This window comes from Ambystoma mexicanum, chromosome 2p, assembly GCF_040938575.1.
Source record: "Ambystoma mexicanum isolate Mex_15411 chromosome 2p, UKY_AmexF1_1, whole genome shotgun sequence".
NCBI lineage: Eukaryota > Metazoa > Chordata > Amphibia > Caudata > Ambystomatidae > Ambystoma > Ambystoma mexicanum.
Window position 1 is genome coordinate 230,631,232 of NC_090923.1, and position 16,306 is coordinate 230,647,537.

Sequence of the window (16,306 nt, forward strand, 5' to 3'; positions counted from 1 at the left end):
CCTGTCATAGATATGGAATACGTCGTCGGACCATCCCATCAAAAGAACGTTACCAGGTAAGAAAGTAACTTGTTCACCTCCAGGCATAACCCAATCTGTCACGCACAATCCAACTCCTAAATTCAATCAGTACGCAGCACATCCTTTCAAGCAGAGCTCAAACTCTTCTGTCAACCATAGCCCAACTCTACCATTAAGCACAGCCCAGTCTGTGTGCTCAAGCACAACCCACTATCCTTTCTCTCCTGATTAATAGTTGGATTTACCGGCACAACTGAACCTCCATGCCCAAGCAAAACCAAGCCTCTACAGCCAAGCGCATTCCAACATTTATGGTCACCCCAGATGAACCCACTCTCGCTACTACAACAAACAACCTTGCATTTCTTCCCAAGTATAAACCCACCTCTACTGTATGATGCAAACTCTAACACACATACTCCAACCTCTGTCTAAGCAGAACATAGCCCCTACGTGCATGAAAACGCAATCTTGTTGTCAATGTTAACCCAACCTCTACTTCTAAGAAATTCCAGCCTTTGGTGCTAAGTGCAACTTTGCCTTTATCAAGCACAGCCAACCAGCCTTATTGCCCCAGCACTACCCAAACCCATATCCTAAGCATTACTCGCCTTGTACCTCTAAACCTAGCCCAGGCACACACTATATTTTACCCTCTACAATAGACCTACCCCCAAAAGCCAACCATAACTTGGACTTAGAGGACCATTGTGTGTGTACTGCTAATGTGAGCTCCGCCTTAGTATGTGAGTTTGATTGTTGCCTTTGTGCTACCCACGATGTGGTACCTGCAAGTGTGTATTGATTTACTGTTTTTGTATCTGCATGCTGTGCGAGGAATCTGAGGGCGTCCTCACTGGTGATGGATATGCGAAGGAGGATCACCTAGGAGGAGGAGACTTGGACAGTGGGGATTAGGCACCCTTGGGTGAGACACAGTATCCCCCATTTCCCTATCATAAGGAATCAAATGTCCCCCAGGCTTTTATGGGGTATTACCAATCCCTTCACTATTTTGTCAGAAATCCATCTCTCAATACATACCACTACACTACACTACTCGGATGAGGAAGAGACCACATAGAAACATCCATAATTTGTTTTATAATTGGTTATTTATAATGTGCTTAATAGCCAGAGGTTTCTAAGCGCGGACCCGGGGATCAAACCTGTGTTGCTCTGCGTCGTTTTGCTTCCAAGGTGAGCACGTTGCCTCTGAGCTATCCTCCTGAGACTTTATTAACTCGGACATGCACAAACACCACTCTGGTACTGGGACGTGGAAGAGGGATGCCGAGTACCAAGACCGTTGTGCAATTGAAGAATATTGCCTGCACCTGATGCCAAAGGGGCGGTATAAATGGCCCGCTTGGGTGAGGCTAGGTGAGATCATCTGTGGAATACATGCAGGAGGTGAAGGCAGAGAGTCACGTATCCGAAGTGCTGAGGAGCTGTAGAGTAATTAAAGTGGAAGCGTATTGTGGCAGGTGTTTTCGGAAGGTCTCTGGAGGCAGGGATGGCCGGTCATCGTCCTCGAGTCAAGAGGGCTCCCTCTTCGGTAACCTGAGGCGGTCGGAGATCCTGGAAAAGAGGTGTGCTAAGCCGGGAGCAGCAATAGCCACAGAGAGCCAACCGAAGCAGCGGACAGCACATGGAGGCAAAGTATTCGGTGAGTCAAAGCAGGCTGAGTGACTCCGGGACACTGTGGTGCGAGCCATGTGGTGAATGTAGGTCGGAGCGCTTGCGAGTGATTGAAGGACAGCGCAGGCAATGGGAATGCTGGTCTAACTGAAAATACGGATGATTGATAACTACGATAACTTGAAGGCAGAAAGCAATGAATGACTGTTTGTGAATACTGCACTGTAATGAAATTGACAAGGCCAAAGAAGGGCCGGACAAGCAGTAAATTATGAAAGTGTGAATAAGCCTGTGAATGGGGGTGCAAATTCTCAGCAGGAAAAGTGGACTGAGAATTTGCAGTTGATTTATTTAATGTGACTGATTTGAGGTTTTTGAATACTGAACCAAAAGAAAGTAGCAATGTTTGCATGCCACTTGGATTGAAAGCAGTGAAAAGCGTTCCCTGATAAAAAAAGGAACTGTGAATTATGTAAACTAAAGAATCTAAGGAACTGTGAACTGTAGATTCTGAGGAAAGCAAGCATTGGCAGGAGTGTAAGGAAAAGAGGAACTGTATGAACTGAAAGCTGAAGCAGTGGCAAAGCTATGAGAAGATTTCATAATCCAACAGGTGAATGGTGGCAAAACAAATATTGAAAAGGCTGCAAGAGTATAAGTCCAATACCACTGTTGAGCTGAAGCAATGGCCGAGTACCTGTGGAAGAGAAGCCAGTAAGGTGTCGGTTGCGTGACCTGTAATGAATGGACCGTGTGGTCCGATAACTGCGTCTAGACCGAGAAAGCCTAACTAAAGAAAAGTCACTTAAAGTTTGTGATTGAATGTCAAGAAAAGCATATATATTGTGAAATTAAAGAACTGAACGTTTTGCTATTGATGAAAGACACAGATCCTGCAAGCTAGGAAGTATCGTGAGGAATTGTGTTGTTTTGAAAACAGTGAGGGACTTGAAAGCTTGGGGAAGGGAACCCCTTTTTGATTGAAAGTGAACTGTCTTGAATCCTAGGGAAGGGAAAACCCCTTTTCTGACCAAGAGCTGCAAGAAGCTCTGAACTTTTGTTTGAACACTTTTCATTTGACACTGACATCCCTAAACGTTTTGAGCAAGTAGATTTGAGGGCAAGTATAGGTTGTGGACACGCAGACATTTACATTGGTCTTCCTGACACACACTACCATTGGTTTCAGTTAGGTAGGGACATCCCACATTAGCGTAGGGCAAGTTAGGCCTTTTCACAACCTTATTGTGATTTTAATAAAAGTGCGTAGCCTAAACTTTCCTCAGTTGTCTGCTTACTGTTGCCTTCACAGCTACCAATGTGGTTGTGTTATTATTTTTGTTTCAACCAGTTTGTAACTCTTTCTTCCATGTTTGTTGCTCCAGTATATGTGTGTATGTGTGTCACAGGGAGTGAAGAGGATAAGCTTGTGTCTATTTAAACATTGTTTTCTTCTCTTGTGGGAATTCTATCCATGTGTCACAAGTCCTCTGAATGTATGTGTGCATGGGCTAGTGCAATTTAACAGCCATAGATGTGCTGCCTAAGGGGCACACTCGCAGTCAGTCATTGTGTTTGTTGCTATCATACATTTTGGTGGATGTCCTTGTGTGCACCGCTTGTGTGTGGATATGCTTCCAGTGGATATGTTTGTGGTGGGCATGCTGATCAAAGATATCATTGTTTAGGTTTACTTACCCATATCTATATGTGCTGATGATGCTCTTTTTATTTACAGGTTACCGCATTTCCTCCTAATGGATATGGCCTGTATAATATGGTGGGGAATGCTTGGGAATGGACGGCTGATTGGTGGACTGTCCATCATTCACCAGAAGAAGCACACAACCCTGTAAGTGTTTCATTGTGATCCCTCTGTACAGCGCCACAAGGTTACTGGATCGAAGGGTGATGTACCAGTGTCCCAGACACCACTAACTATCAGGGTTGCCATGTTTTGAGCTGGGCAGTCGGGTATTCAACAGTTACCTTTGATTTGCTTAGGTCTTCTTTGCTGGCACTTCTCTTCTCCTCCTAAAGCATGTCTGATTGACACACACACCGTGTTCTGAGTCCTGTTTGAACCTGGTGGATGGATCACAAAAGGCACACGAGATATCGCCTTGCATCTATTTTAATGTTTCCATAACAATGAATAATGTGTCCAATATTTGTGGAGAGATCACCTGATAATTACACTGGCTATTGAGCCAGGATAATTTAAACCTAAAAGGTTTGTGCCTCTGAGGTATAGAAGAAAGACTACCGTCTCTGTGGGATAACCATGACTCTGACAATTTGCAAAGCCCAAGGGAACACATCTCGCCTAAGGCGTAGTCCTGAACATGAGTTGGCAATTTTCTGCACAATATGCAAGTGTGAGTTTGTATTGTCTCCTGCAAGCATGCTAGTTCCCATTTTAGAAATTGCTGAGGTGGCTTTTATTTTGCTCCATTTTAGTACTTGTGCATGTTGGTCTGCAATCCTCTCCTCGGCTCTATTAAGAAGTCCCATCTTCCAGGGAAGAGATATAATACATGCACACCAACCTCCCTCCATCCTAAAGAAACTCTGTTCCCCAGTTGAGCAGCAAGCATTTTTGTAGAAAGCTGTCTTCTTAATGGTCTACAGAGGGAAACAGAAAAGTGGTGCAAAAGTAAGAAATCCATATTCTCTTCGAAGTCAGAAGGAGAGGCTTTCTGACTCTTGCATAGGTTGATAAGCACTCGCATCCAATTAAGGAGACTCCCAAAGGTTGATTGACAATGAGACACACATGATGTCTTGTAATGCATTGAATGTGTAAAGGGAGGAGGGTCTGGGCCATGGAGCTCATCACTTTGGTACCACCCAGGTGTTTCTATACCTCGTAGTGTGCCCAATCGTAGAGGATGTACGGTTTCCAACTTATTTACTTTTTGCCTGGCATCCATTTATCACCTCTGGAGAGTGGGGTCTTCCATACACAAATCGTTACCTCTCCCTCTCGTGCCCACTCCTGTCCTCTCCCGCTCTCTCCCTCTCTCTCTCTCTCTCTCTCTCTCGTGTCCGGAGTATTGCAAGTTGTTCACTTCCAAAGGAAAAGTAGGCTTTCAGTCATGCTATACCTACTCCACATGGGCAGGTACTCATACTACGCCTCTGTGCCCACTCATTGTTAGTATTCTGCCATTAGTATAGTTATGGGACTAGGAACGGAAAATAGTTAAATATGGAGATGATCAGATCGGACTGAGAAAGACATTGAGTGCCACAGGTTTACCGAAAATTGGCCTCATTAGGTCCCTGATACTAATCGGAGAGAGATTTATCCTGTCTCTGAAGCATGGCGTAACTAGGGATAGCACATATAGTGGAGAATGACTGATACCATTTGTGATTTTTGGGTCCCTATCTTCTGGTACTAATGTTCCCAGTGGAGAAGACTCTGTTTACATATTGCCCCATTTCAACTCCTGGTTCTCCTTGCTCGATACTCATAGGGTTTTGTAACCAGTGTTTGGCAGGGGACTGCCCTGAAAACACAGCTGGAGTGTGTAAGAAGTTCAAACCAAACACGGTAAAGAGTCGTAAACTGTGCTGGACAGCATATGCTGTGGGTGCCACCAGGTGCTGGGCCCTTCCAACAAGATTGTGATATTATAATAGGGCTTCAGTCGCTATTGGAGGAGGTTGCAAATCTGACCTGAGGAGACATTCACCCCAGGTTAAAACACGTGGAACTGTAAGGCATCATGAGTAAGATTCGGACACAGTGGCATGTTGAGTGTTGATTATAGAATTTTATTTCTCTCAAAACAAAAGGGGGGTTTGGAGAAATCCTAATTGTCCCTAACCCTAAGAGGGGTTTCCCGGCTTTAAAAAAAATGAAGGAACATCTGTGTCAGGATGTTACTCCAAAAGGTTTCTTCCGTCCTGTTTCCAAAAGCCCTAAACTGACATGCTAAACTCAATATAATGTGTAACGGGGTATTTCCGTAAGCTAGGCACTTGTAGCTTTTCAAAGTTACGGACATAAAGTTCTAAAGGGAGTAAAAGAAAAGGAATAAAGTTCCACCAGGAAAAGGGCCTTCCCTTTCTCTAGATTTGTGTGAATGTCACTTCATCACAGTTCAAGGGGAAAGACTCTTCCCTTGAGTTTCATTAAAGCACACAGTTCTTTTGAATCTTTAACTCTCTGGATATCAATTATCCTTGAATGGGTATGGGTTTTCCCTTTTCCATTGCTTACCACTGTTTCACAATTTCAAGGATGGGTTTGACCCCTGAGCTTTCTCAATCCTCTTCCTACCCTGCTATACTCTCCTGCCAAGGTATGGTAACTTTGTTACTTATCCTGCAAAGGGGTATGAGTCTTCCCTTTTGGTATTGGTTATCACTGTTCCACAATTTCAGTTCACTTGTCTTCTTATCCCTGGTTTACTCCAAGTATTGGGTCACCAACCCTTTGTTAACACGGTTTGTGGCTGTGTCACTTATTCCACTTCCTTTAGTTATCCTCTCTCGGACTGTGAATGGTACCCGGTATTCGCCCTGATGCGCCCCGGTACCCATTCACTCTCCCTGTGCTTGCCGGTCTTCACTGGCAGCTTCAGCGTTTCTTGCATGCAACCGTCTACCTTGCTCGTGGCCTGCTGACTGGAAGTGCATTTTGTTAGCCGCTTGGTTTCTGCTTTGCCTTCCTCTGCATTTGGCAGCTCTAGCTGCCTGCGACAAGGATGCTGCAAACTTCTCTCTGCACGGTGTCTGCGCATGACATTCTCGTCAGCCTATGTACTGCATCCTGCAGTCTGCTTGCTTCCGGTGTCCCAAACAGCGTCGGAACAAATCTGATGCAGCTACAGTCTCTGTCTCTCTCCTTCGTTCTGTTCATCTGTGTCAAATTTAAATGTTCGGGCATTGGTTAATATTTTCCAAAGACTAGAATGCAATATTTGCTTCCCGCTTCTAGTCATCTTTATTCCTTCAGTCCTCTTCCTCGTCTCAGTGCTGTTAAGCAGAGGGAAATGCAAATAAGGTTGGTGATTGGTCATGATTGCAGATTCTACATTTACCTTACAATATACTATACAATAATGTTGAAAAGCAAATGGGTGTCACTGTAAAATACAGGTGAAGTGTTATTCTAATCTAATGTTTTTGTTCTGTCCCTCTGAAGTTTGTCCTCCCGCAGATAGCCACACCCAGGGTCGGAGTCGCGTAGCTTCTGCCTTTCCCTGGCATTTATGGAGAATCCGATGGGTTTCCCCAGGAACCTGGTCTGTGACCCTTCTCATGTGACCAGGGGAAGGCAGGCGCTTGCTGATCCCGACCCTGGAGGTGGTATACGGCGGGAGGATCAAATGGGTGGGGAAAGGGGGGAAATAAGACAAGGAAGACTGGAAGGAACCCCTTTTTAATTTTCTCTGTAACCCCAACCTTCCAATGACCTAGAAGTAGGAAAACCAAAGTTCTCTAAAATGGACTACATGTCCCAGAGTCCCTGTGGGATTGGGACAAAGAAGATGGCTGGAGTGGTATGCAGGAGCCAAGGGCAGGCAGGCCTACTAGCTTTTGGCAAGGTCAGACATTCAGTCCCAAGGGCCTGTACCTGAAGCCAATTAAACCACCTGAGGTGCATAACAGGCTGCACCAGGAAGCAGCAGTAAAATTAAGCTGGAGTAGGAGCTGGAAGGTTGGCAGTAGTAGCAGAAGTAGCAGCGCACGCAGTGCACTAGGAAGTGTGACCCCAGGAGAGACGTTGGAGCAGAGGAAGAGCAGATTTCACCTTCAGGCTCTGAATTGGTCCTGTGCTCACAAACCCTGTTTGGCTGTGGCTGCATTGGAAGAGACTGGCAGTCTTTCCAGGTGCACCTAATTGCTATGAATGCAAAGCTGAAGTCGTACATCGACCCGAGGCCCATGTGCAAAGGTAAGACGAGGGAAGCTGGAGAAAGGAAGACTGCCATTATCGAGGCCGGATCAGAGATACCCGTGCAGCAGAGGGACGTGGGTCCCAAGAGTGCATGTAGCAGTAGCAGCAGAGAAATTAAGTTGGTAAGCAGAAGCAGCCCGCAACCGATGCGACTATGGAGTCGGTGAAGGAGGCTCCGTACTCCAAATCCTCAGGAATACCTTGCTGGTAACTGTACCCAGCTTTATTCTTGCTTGCGAGTAAGTAAAAGCGAGTAGAAGTTGTTTGCAGCCATGTGAAGTTTTTCTAACAAGGGAATTGTACCATGCGCTTATCTCAGTGAAGTTAGAGTACCCGTATGAAGAGAGAGCCTTTTTTTCCCCATTGTTGGATCTAAAGTGGGTATGCAGTGATAAAATCGCGGGAACATTTTTTGTGGTCTGACCCGTTAAAGGTGTACCCCATTACACCATTTAAGGGGAGTGGAGGGTTGCGGGGATGTCCCCCGCTCCCCTTAAACGGTATAATGGGTCCGGGGGTTGCTGGGGTGTCCCCCGCATCCTTTACATGGATTGCGGCGTCAAAACCACAGCCTTTTTGCCGCAATATTTTGCGTGCACGGCCATTTTTGCTGCGATTTTAACACATGGATCCCTAAAGTGTTACCGTACAGGCACGTGTCTCCTATTAAGGAGGAAAAGGTTGCCGGTAACCTTTATGAAGTAGAAGCTGACTTTCCTGCATTGTTACAAGAAGCCTATCTAACATCAAAGAGAGGTCCAGCATATGAAACTGTGTTTCACGATTTCTATTGAAGTTGAATGCTACCCGGAAAAGAATGAAGGCAAAACTTTAAGTTGAAGTCTATCATTAAAACGAAATTGTGTGTACCTAAATTAGTTTCTACAGAGAAACTTAATTCTTGTAACATCTTGAACAATTATTTAGCAGTTGTAGAAGTTGCTGTAATTAGGACAAGCATTACCCAAGTCAGTAGACAAAACTATGTCAAGGTGAAACCAGCCCAATTAAGAACTGCACACCATTGTTTCAAAGTTGTTGAAGATGTTGTAAACTTAGAGCCCTCTGATATAAGGGTGACAAGGATAACCAAGGCTGGTAGAGTGGCAATACAGCTCTGCTGTAACTACTGGAGACCAGAAGGTGTACATCAAGCTGGGGAAGGGAGCTGGGGGCTTGCCTAAAGAAATAATTTCTAAATATGTTGAGCTGAGACTGTTAAAGTCAAGAGAGAGAAGCAGTCTGAGAGCAAAGCCAGATTTTGTGGTAGCTGCAAGACCAAAAGGAAAGGCAAAGAGGCTGCCCTTTCTTACTATACAAGAGCGAAAAGTGCCTTGCCAACCTGTAGAGTTCGAAGTGTCTTGTTGAAGTTGCATAAAATACCAAGCAGAAGTACTGTGGTTGTCTGTACATTTGTCAGAACATTGTTTGAATGTAGTAGAAGCAAAGTAGAAGCAGACTTTAGGAGAAAGGAGCCTGCTGTCACAGTATCATTGGCAGAAGGGTGTTGCAAGAGAGAGAGCAAAACCCTAAGAAGAAGCATCCTGACAAAGTATATTCAAGATGATGCAGATGTACCAGAGGAAGAGTTGTTGTTAAGCAGAAGTGGTACTTTTGCCCTATACTTTATCCATTCTTTCCTGGAAGGAGGTGATTCAGGAACACCATTGGTGCTGTTATTTTCTTTGTGGAACTTGGAAAGGGAATCTTTTCATCAAGCTAAGAAGAGTGAACATTTGTTTCTTTGGGAATTTACAAAGACTGATTTAAGACTTTCTTTTCCCTGGAAGAAATTGACTTTGGGACATTCCTGGTGGAGCAAGATCTAACCTGGACAAACAAGTCATCCAAGCCACTGGTTATTTGGTAATCTTTTATTTATGTTGTTCATATGTTACTTTGTATATTTTGTTTAGTGTGAGGGTTAGTTTTGTGTATGCTAGGAGGTTTTCCCTTAGATCCTAGACTAGGTAAGGAATCCCCTGGTAGAGGAGGTGTGATGCTGGAAATGCCTTATGGAGGGACAGGGCCCTCCTAGTCCTTGTCCTGCCAATTCTGTGTGCTTTCTGTTTTCTGTTTTCTGCTACTGAGGTCCAGCCTGGACCTCTGTCAGTGCCGTTCTTCATTTTATCTTTTGGTGAACAACACCCACAGGATACCCTTATGGCACCCATGGGTGGGGGTACACCCTTGCACCCCATATGTGTGTTTTTGTGCCTACAGAGCAGGTTATGGGCTGGTGACAGCTACATGCTGACTTGGCAGTGGCTCTGAGTGTCCTCCACTTTGGGAAACCCAGGTCCTGCCATAAGAATCAATGGATTCCTGCACAAAGGCAAGATGGCCACTGTGGCCTCTTGGTTTCTATTGGCTTTTACCGTGTTTCCCAAAGTGTTTGGAAGCCCTGTCTCTGTTCCCTTCCCTTCCCTTCCCTTCCCTTTCCTCCTGACTGACTGTTGGGTGGAAATACCATATATGGCTCTTGGGCTTTCTCCTGTCAGACTGACTGGAGCCTTCCCAGGTGTTGTGTTTTGTGGGTACACCCTACATGTGGGACCTGTGTAAATGGAGTTGGGAGTCCACTCACATGCTCTGTTGTGGGTGTCTGGTGTCTGTGTGTGCACACAATGAATGAGACAGCCCCGACTGAAACTGACATGAATGCAGTGTAGTGTGCTGAAAGGCTGGGTACTTACCCCAATCCACATTCTTTGTTCTTTGTGTCTGGGTGGAGGGAATGGCCTCAATGCGTGTGAGCCTGATTGGCTGCCTACCTGCTTGATTGCCCTACTGTGTGATTGGCTGACTGAACCTGGCCCAGTCAGAGTGAAAAGGGAACAGATGTGTATATCTGGGGACCTGTCCCTTACCAATTTGTTCTGAAGCTGAAGAAAGAAGCTGTTCCATGAAGCCCAGCTGGAGGAGAAATCTGCTGCTGCATTTCTTCACTGTAATCCGAAAGTTGTCGGGTCTCCCAAGGACTGATGTAGGGAGGATCTGCGATGGAGACCTCTCCCCGAGCTACGAGGAACCTTCGTGCAAACTGCTGTTCTTCATTTGAAGTGCCCTGGAAGCCAGTCCTGTGTGCCTGCGGTCCGGAGAAGGGGTCTTCATGAGTCCTGAAGAGGAGTGCACGGACATCTCGAGTTGTTGGTGTCACCCAGGGTCCTGAAGTGTGTTTTGTGACTGCTGGGAGCCATTGCGGTCTACTGCCGAGAAGAGGGGGTACCCTGGCTGCTGGACACCGGGAGCTGTGAAAGTTTCAAACTGCCTAAGAATATTTCAAGAGAAATCCTTGCCATCATCACTGACAACCTTTTCCTGCCGGAGAGAGTCCAGAGTCGCTGAGTGCAACAAACATCCGCCGGTGGGTTTCCTACCATCAGAAGCTAACGTAGACGTCCCGAGGGTCCAGTCTTGGTGAGGATCTGAGGGCCACTCCAGTGGTCGAGTCTGAGTCACCAGAAGCCATCCAGAGGTCTGTGCTGTGACTGCAGCACTGAAGAACCGAAAGACGGAAAACCGCAATATTCCGAAACCTGACCCCAAAAGTGACCTATGCACCCGTCGTCGCCAGATGTCATCGAGGGTCCCATGGGTCTTACTCCCATCTGCCATGCCTTTAAGGAGCCTCACACCAAGTTTCATCTTCACAGGACTTCCAATAGTCTGAGAAATCGTCCACCAAAGGAGAGCACTGCAAAGAGCAAAACTGCTGCACTTCAGAAATACTTTGGTTCAATTTTTCTTCTTGGACTCAGCATCTCTGTGGCTCCCTCTTCCAGGGGGGTGGGGGGCCTTCTATCCTTGGAGGGAATCGTCGAGTGAAAAAGAGAAACTCTGTCACTTACCCTGCCAAGGCACCGTAGGTACTGTGAAGAGGAAGATCATCTTCAAGCCTCAGGAGTCGTCCAGGGGCCCCAGATTCATCTTGGAGCCTGTTCTCCTGTGGCCTCTCGGGTACTTAGGGGTGGTAGAACCTTTTTAAAAGAAAGCATTAAAAGAAAGCAGAAGGTTATTGAACAATATTGGACTGGGCTGTAAAAGACAAGATAAGCTACTCCCTAACGTTTCCCTTACAGGCTGCCCAGGCGGGGGCGGTGGGGGATCCTCACACAAAATTGTGTATATAGTCAAAAGAAAGCATTCTGCCACTGTTCACAACTAACCTGCCTTTCTTACCTATTTTATGCTGATACACCCCACTTAAGAATTCACATGCCTATTTAAAACTGCCTGCAGTTTATGCATTACTTACTGAATTTAAGTATTGTGTGGTACCACATAGAATGTAGATATTTGCCATTTTTTAATAAGTATTCCAAGTACAGAGTGTTATTATTTATATGTGTATATATATAGTAGAGGTAGCAACCTTATTTTATATAAAGAAGCTGTGCAAAGACCACTTCAAAAGACCTAAAGAAAGGGATATTATACACCCAGATAGAAAAGGGTGCTTCTGGCACCGAAACACCTACTTACACAAGTTGCTGAGGGCTGTTCACATGGCGCCAAAATGTCAGCGGCTGCAAGACACACCTATGAATACAGCACTTAGTTTGGCCACAGAGGGGCAGGCTCCAAAATACAGCGCCACATAATCTCTCACTGAAAGTCCCACATTCACACATGGCCTAGAGACTGCCCTCGAGATGTACCTCAGAAAGGTCAGCAGTCTGTAGGCAAACATCTTGCCAAAAAAGCTGACCCCAAAACATAGGCACAGAAAAATGCTGCAAACATATCAGACACCAGAAAAAGACACAGAAGAAGGATGTTTAAATATACCACAGTGGATGCCATCTAGCATGGCACCAAGGTACACACACTTGGAAAAGAACAGGCCTGGGAGGGACTCAAAAACCCAAAAATTCAATGTCATTAATTACACGCAAGATGGCAATCTACCAGCACACAAAACATTGTCCAGCTCATTTCAAAGCAAGAGGAAAAGGGAGCATGATCTCTTCTCTGATGAGGAAGATGATCAAGGGAGCATCTGATTGTTTAGAGTGCGAGATACCTTTATGGCAATAAACAGGCGTTTGCACAGACATTGGCCAAAGTTAATAGGTTGAAAGGAGAAGAAAAGAAAAGTGTAGGCATGAGGGACGGGGGTAAACCCCTCTCAAAAGTCCAAGGATTGAACATAACATTGAAAACACACAATCGGACATAGGACACCATTGAATCTAATGCCTTGGATTTGGATGAGCTATAGGACCAGCCAATTGAGTCCCAAGACAATGTTGAACCTCTGGACTCTGAATCCCCTACAGTAGACTAGTGCATATACAGGGCTCTGCTATATTGCGCTTTGACTTTGACATTCAGATGGAGCAGGAAGGAAATAACTTTATGGATGACACACAGACTAAGCCTCTAGCCTGAGATGTCCTGCTATTAGAAGCCATAAAAAGACAACCTTGCCCCACTATGTAAGCACCCACCACATCTAAGGCTTGTGAAGAAATATAAGCTACTCTTTCCCAGAATGGGGTCCAGCATGGATTCACATGCTCATGAAAATTCCCTGTCGTCAGGCTGGCAATCCTCAGTAAAATATTAAAGCAGTTTAGCTTTAAGCTAAAAACTGCTCATCTCCTCTATAGCTGATCAGTGTCACTCTGTCTCCTACTATCCACCCCAATGACACTCATCTTAAGATCCACCCCTGGTGGCCATCTTCAGATTTTTACAGCACTTTTCTCGTGTTGGGAGTGTTTGTTTTGCTCTTTGAAATCTGAAAACCTTTTGCTGTTTTTCGACTATTTTTGCTAAGAATTCATTGATTATCTGTCTTCGGGCATGTTGTGACTACCAGCAGCGGGGACCTGTTGCTGGAGGAGATCATCAATCCATCGTCGGATATCCAACTCATGGCACCACAGACCCAGGCTTGGGCCTTTGCTTCAGCACCATGGCGGACGCCAAGCATAAAAGTCTTTTCATGCCCTTTGAGAACTACGGTCTGAAGAATTTCTTTGAGGATCAGCACCTCTGGTGCATTTACTGTCTACATCCCGACCACGATGCAGATGGATGTCCGATTTCCCAATTCTTTTCCTCAACGATATTGAAGGATCGCCATTGGAGGTTGGTTGCATAGATTGAAGAAGGGAAGTCTTCTGATGTGGCCTCCGGACACAGACATGCCTCTTCCATGTCCGGTAGGCTCAAAGAGCATGCTCCCTCAGATAAGAGGTCGAGGTCCTTTGAGGATGCTTCCCTGGCGAAGATCCGAAAAGGTGAAGTCGCACGCTCCAACGCTGCCTTTGCCGTCAGTTGTCGCGGCTGCAGGACCCAGTTCAGAGAGAAGCCGGTCACCATCACTGGCTCAGTCAGCGGTTAGCCTAGTGGCAGGTGGGCAAGTCGTCAAAGGACCATCACCAGCTTCACCATCCTCAACACAAGCCTAGTGGACAACTTCATCCACCAGGACACTCGCCACATCGACTTGTAGCGACTGCACACTGCTCCTGCACCTGCTCTGACAAGCAGCCCTCAGAGGCCTTCTGGGGCTCAGCCGATGCCACCTCATTTCGCACTGTTTACCCCTAAGCCGTCGCAAGTGGCACTGCCTCCTGTGGTGGAGGAAGCAGCTCAGATGGACTGATACTGTTGCAACCGCTTCTCACACGAATGTTGGGGTGGATCGATTTTATCCCAATAGAAACGAGAAAGTCATGTTGCGCGCTCCATATCAATGTTAAGAAACTGATGGGATATTGTTACAATGTTGTATTTTTGCATGTATTTAGAACAGTTAATTGAGATGTATTAAAGGTTACTTTTAGTGTTATTTTCTGTCAAGTGTGATATGTTTTAGATTTGCATACAAGTAGCAACATACACATTGTGTGAATAACCAGGAACCCACGATGGACAACGGTCACATTTTGGACGGGGTTATCACAAACAATCTGTAAACTCGTGACTTTGTGACAGAACCATGCATATGGTCAGACGACCATAGTAGAACTTTCCACATCTCCTTGTCTTACCCCAAGTCCAAAACTCCCAACGACCCCATTCCAGTGACATAACGAAACTATAAAAACATTGACAGGAATCTACTCGCTTAATGCCTTGCCAAGGTGGAAAACAGTCACGGTGAGAAGGAATCATGCAAATCCCTATTGACTAATTTATTGAGCCACCTTGAAAAGTTAATAAACCAAGCAGCACCCCTTCAAACAAAACCATCCAGACCAGTAAAAAAACAACAACTTTGGTTCACTAGTGAACTCGCAGATCAAAAAAAGAGAAATAGAGAAAACAGTTGGCGAAAAAATCCCTTGTCTGCCGACAACCCTTCCTGGAAAGAAAGTGAAACTAAATACAAATGTATGATACTTGAAGACAAGAAAAACTACTATAATGACCAAATAACAGCGGCAGCCAATTCCACTAGTAAACTTTTCAACATCTTAAATTCAGTGGAAAAACCCATTGCCATTACTCCCCCTTTTTCACCTACACAAGAAGAATGTGATGCTACCCAGACCGCCTTCTTCAATAAAATCTCCAAAGCCAGGGACACTATTTTAAACTCTCTGACGAATAAAAAGACATTAATGACCATGCCCCCGGAGATTCCACCTCCACTCTCTTAAACCTTCAAGTTTTAAGAAATCACGGTTAATGACATGACTAAAACTCTCACCTCCATGAAACCTACCACCTGTGCAGAGAACATTCTCCCTCCCAAAATAATCTTGGACAACACGGACATCTTCGCACCGATGCTAACTAAAATCATCAATGCATCCTTTAGAGATCAGGAAGTACCTAAGGCCATCAAAAAAGTTACAGTAACACCATTGGTCAAGAAACCCAACCTCGACCAAAGAGATCCCAACAACCTGAGACCCATTACTAACTGTAACTTTATACTTGAAATCATGGATGGGATCGCCACTAGTCAGCTACAGGCACACGTGGAATGAACAAACTCCCTCCACCCTCAACAATCAGGTTTTCGCCCAGCTCACAGCGCGGAGTCGGCCATGCTTGATTTACAGACCAAGATGCTTAGCATCCTTGACAAAGGAAAGGCAGGCCTCCTCATCCTTCTCGATCTAAGCGCTGCATTTGACCTATTGGACCATAACTTACTCCAGTCCGCTCTGAAGAAAACAGCAAACTGTTATGAGGAAGCCATCGGCTGGATAATGTTGTTCCTAAAAAACAGGATATCCAAGGTCCATTCGGGCGACAAGTTCTCCATCGAAAAGGAAATTCTATGCGGGGTTCCCCAAGGCGCTAGCATGTCACCATTACTATTTAACATCTATCTGAGATACCTATGCCTTGTCCTCGATCACATCAATGCATTCTTTACCAACTGCACCGATGACACGCAGCTGGTGTTTGAGTTAAGTGGAGATTACCAGAAAGATAGTGACCAGCTCACCATGATATATAACAATGTGGAACATTGGATGGACTCCAATTGGATGTGCCTTAAAGGAATGGTTCGCCCAAAAATGTTGATTTCAAAAATAGATAGGCAACATAAAAAAAACAATTGGCGTTTTTTTTTTCCGAAGTCCCTATGTAAAATTTTGAGCAATTCAAGCTCAAAAATTGAAAAAGCAAGCACATGGGCGCATCCATTTTGTGAAATGGCTGCCCGCCTGTGCTGGCTTTTGCGGCACTAATGAAGGAAAAGCCAGCCAGCTGTAGTAAACAAAAGCTACCACTGGGTGGCTTTTCCTTCATTGG

General features: G+C 45.3%; 1 protein-coding gene across 3 annotated transcripts in view; it reads left to right on the forward strand.

The window, feature by feature from the left end:
• SUMF1 (sulfatase modifying factor 1) overlaps positions 1-16,306 on the forward strand; it is a 901,271-nt gene that overhangs the window by 658,703 nt on the left and 226,262 nt on the right. For all 3 annotated transcript variants that reach the window (XR_011301918.1, XM_069643509.1, XM_069643507.1), the window contains one exon: positions 3,401-3,514. Coding sequence is in view for 2 of the 3 variants with exons in the window: in XM_069643509.1 (XP_069499610.1) it covers positions 3,401-3,514 (114 nt within the window). In the remaining variant the exon portion in view is untranslated. The remainder of the gene's footprint in view (positions 1-3,400; positions 3,515-16,306) is intronic.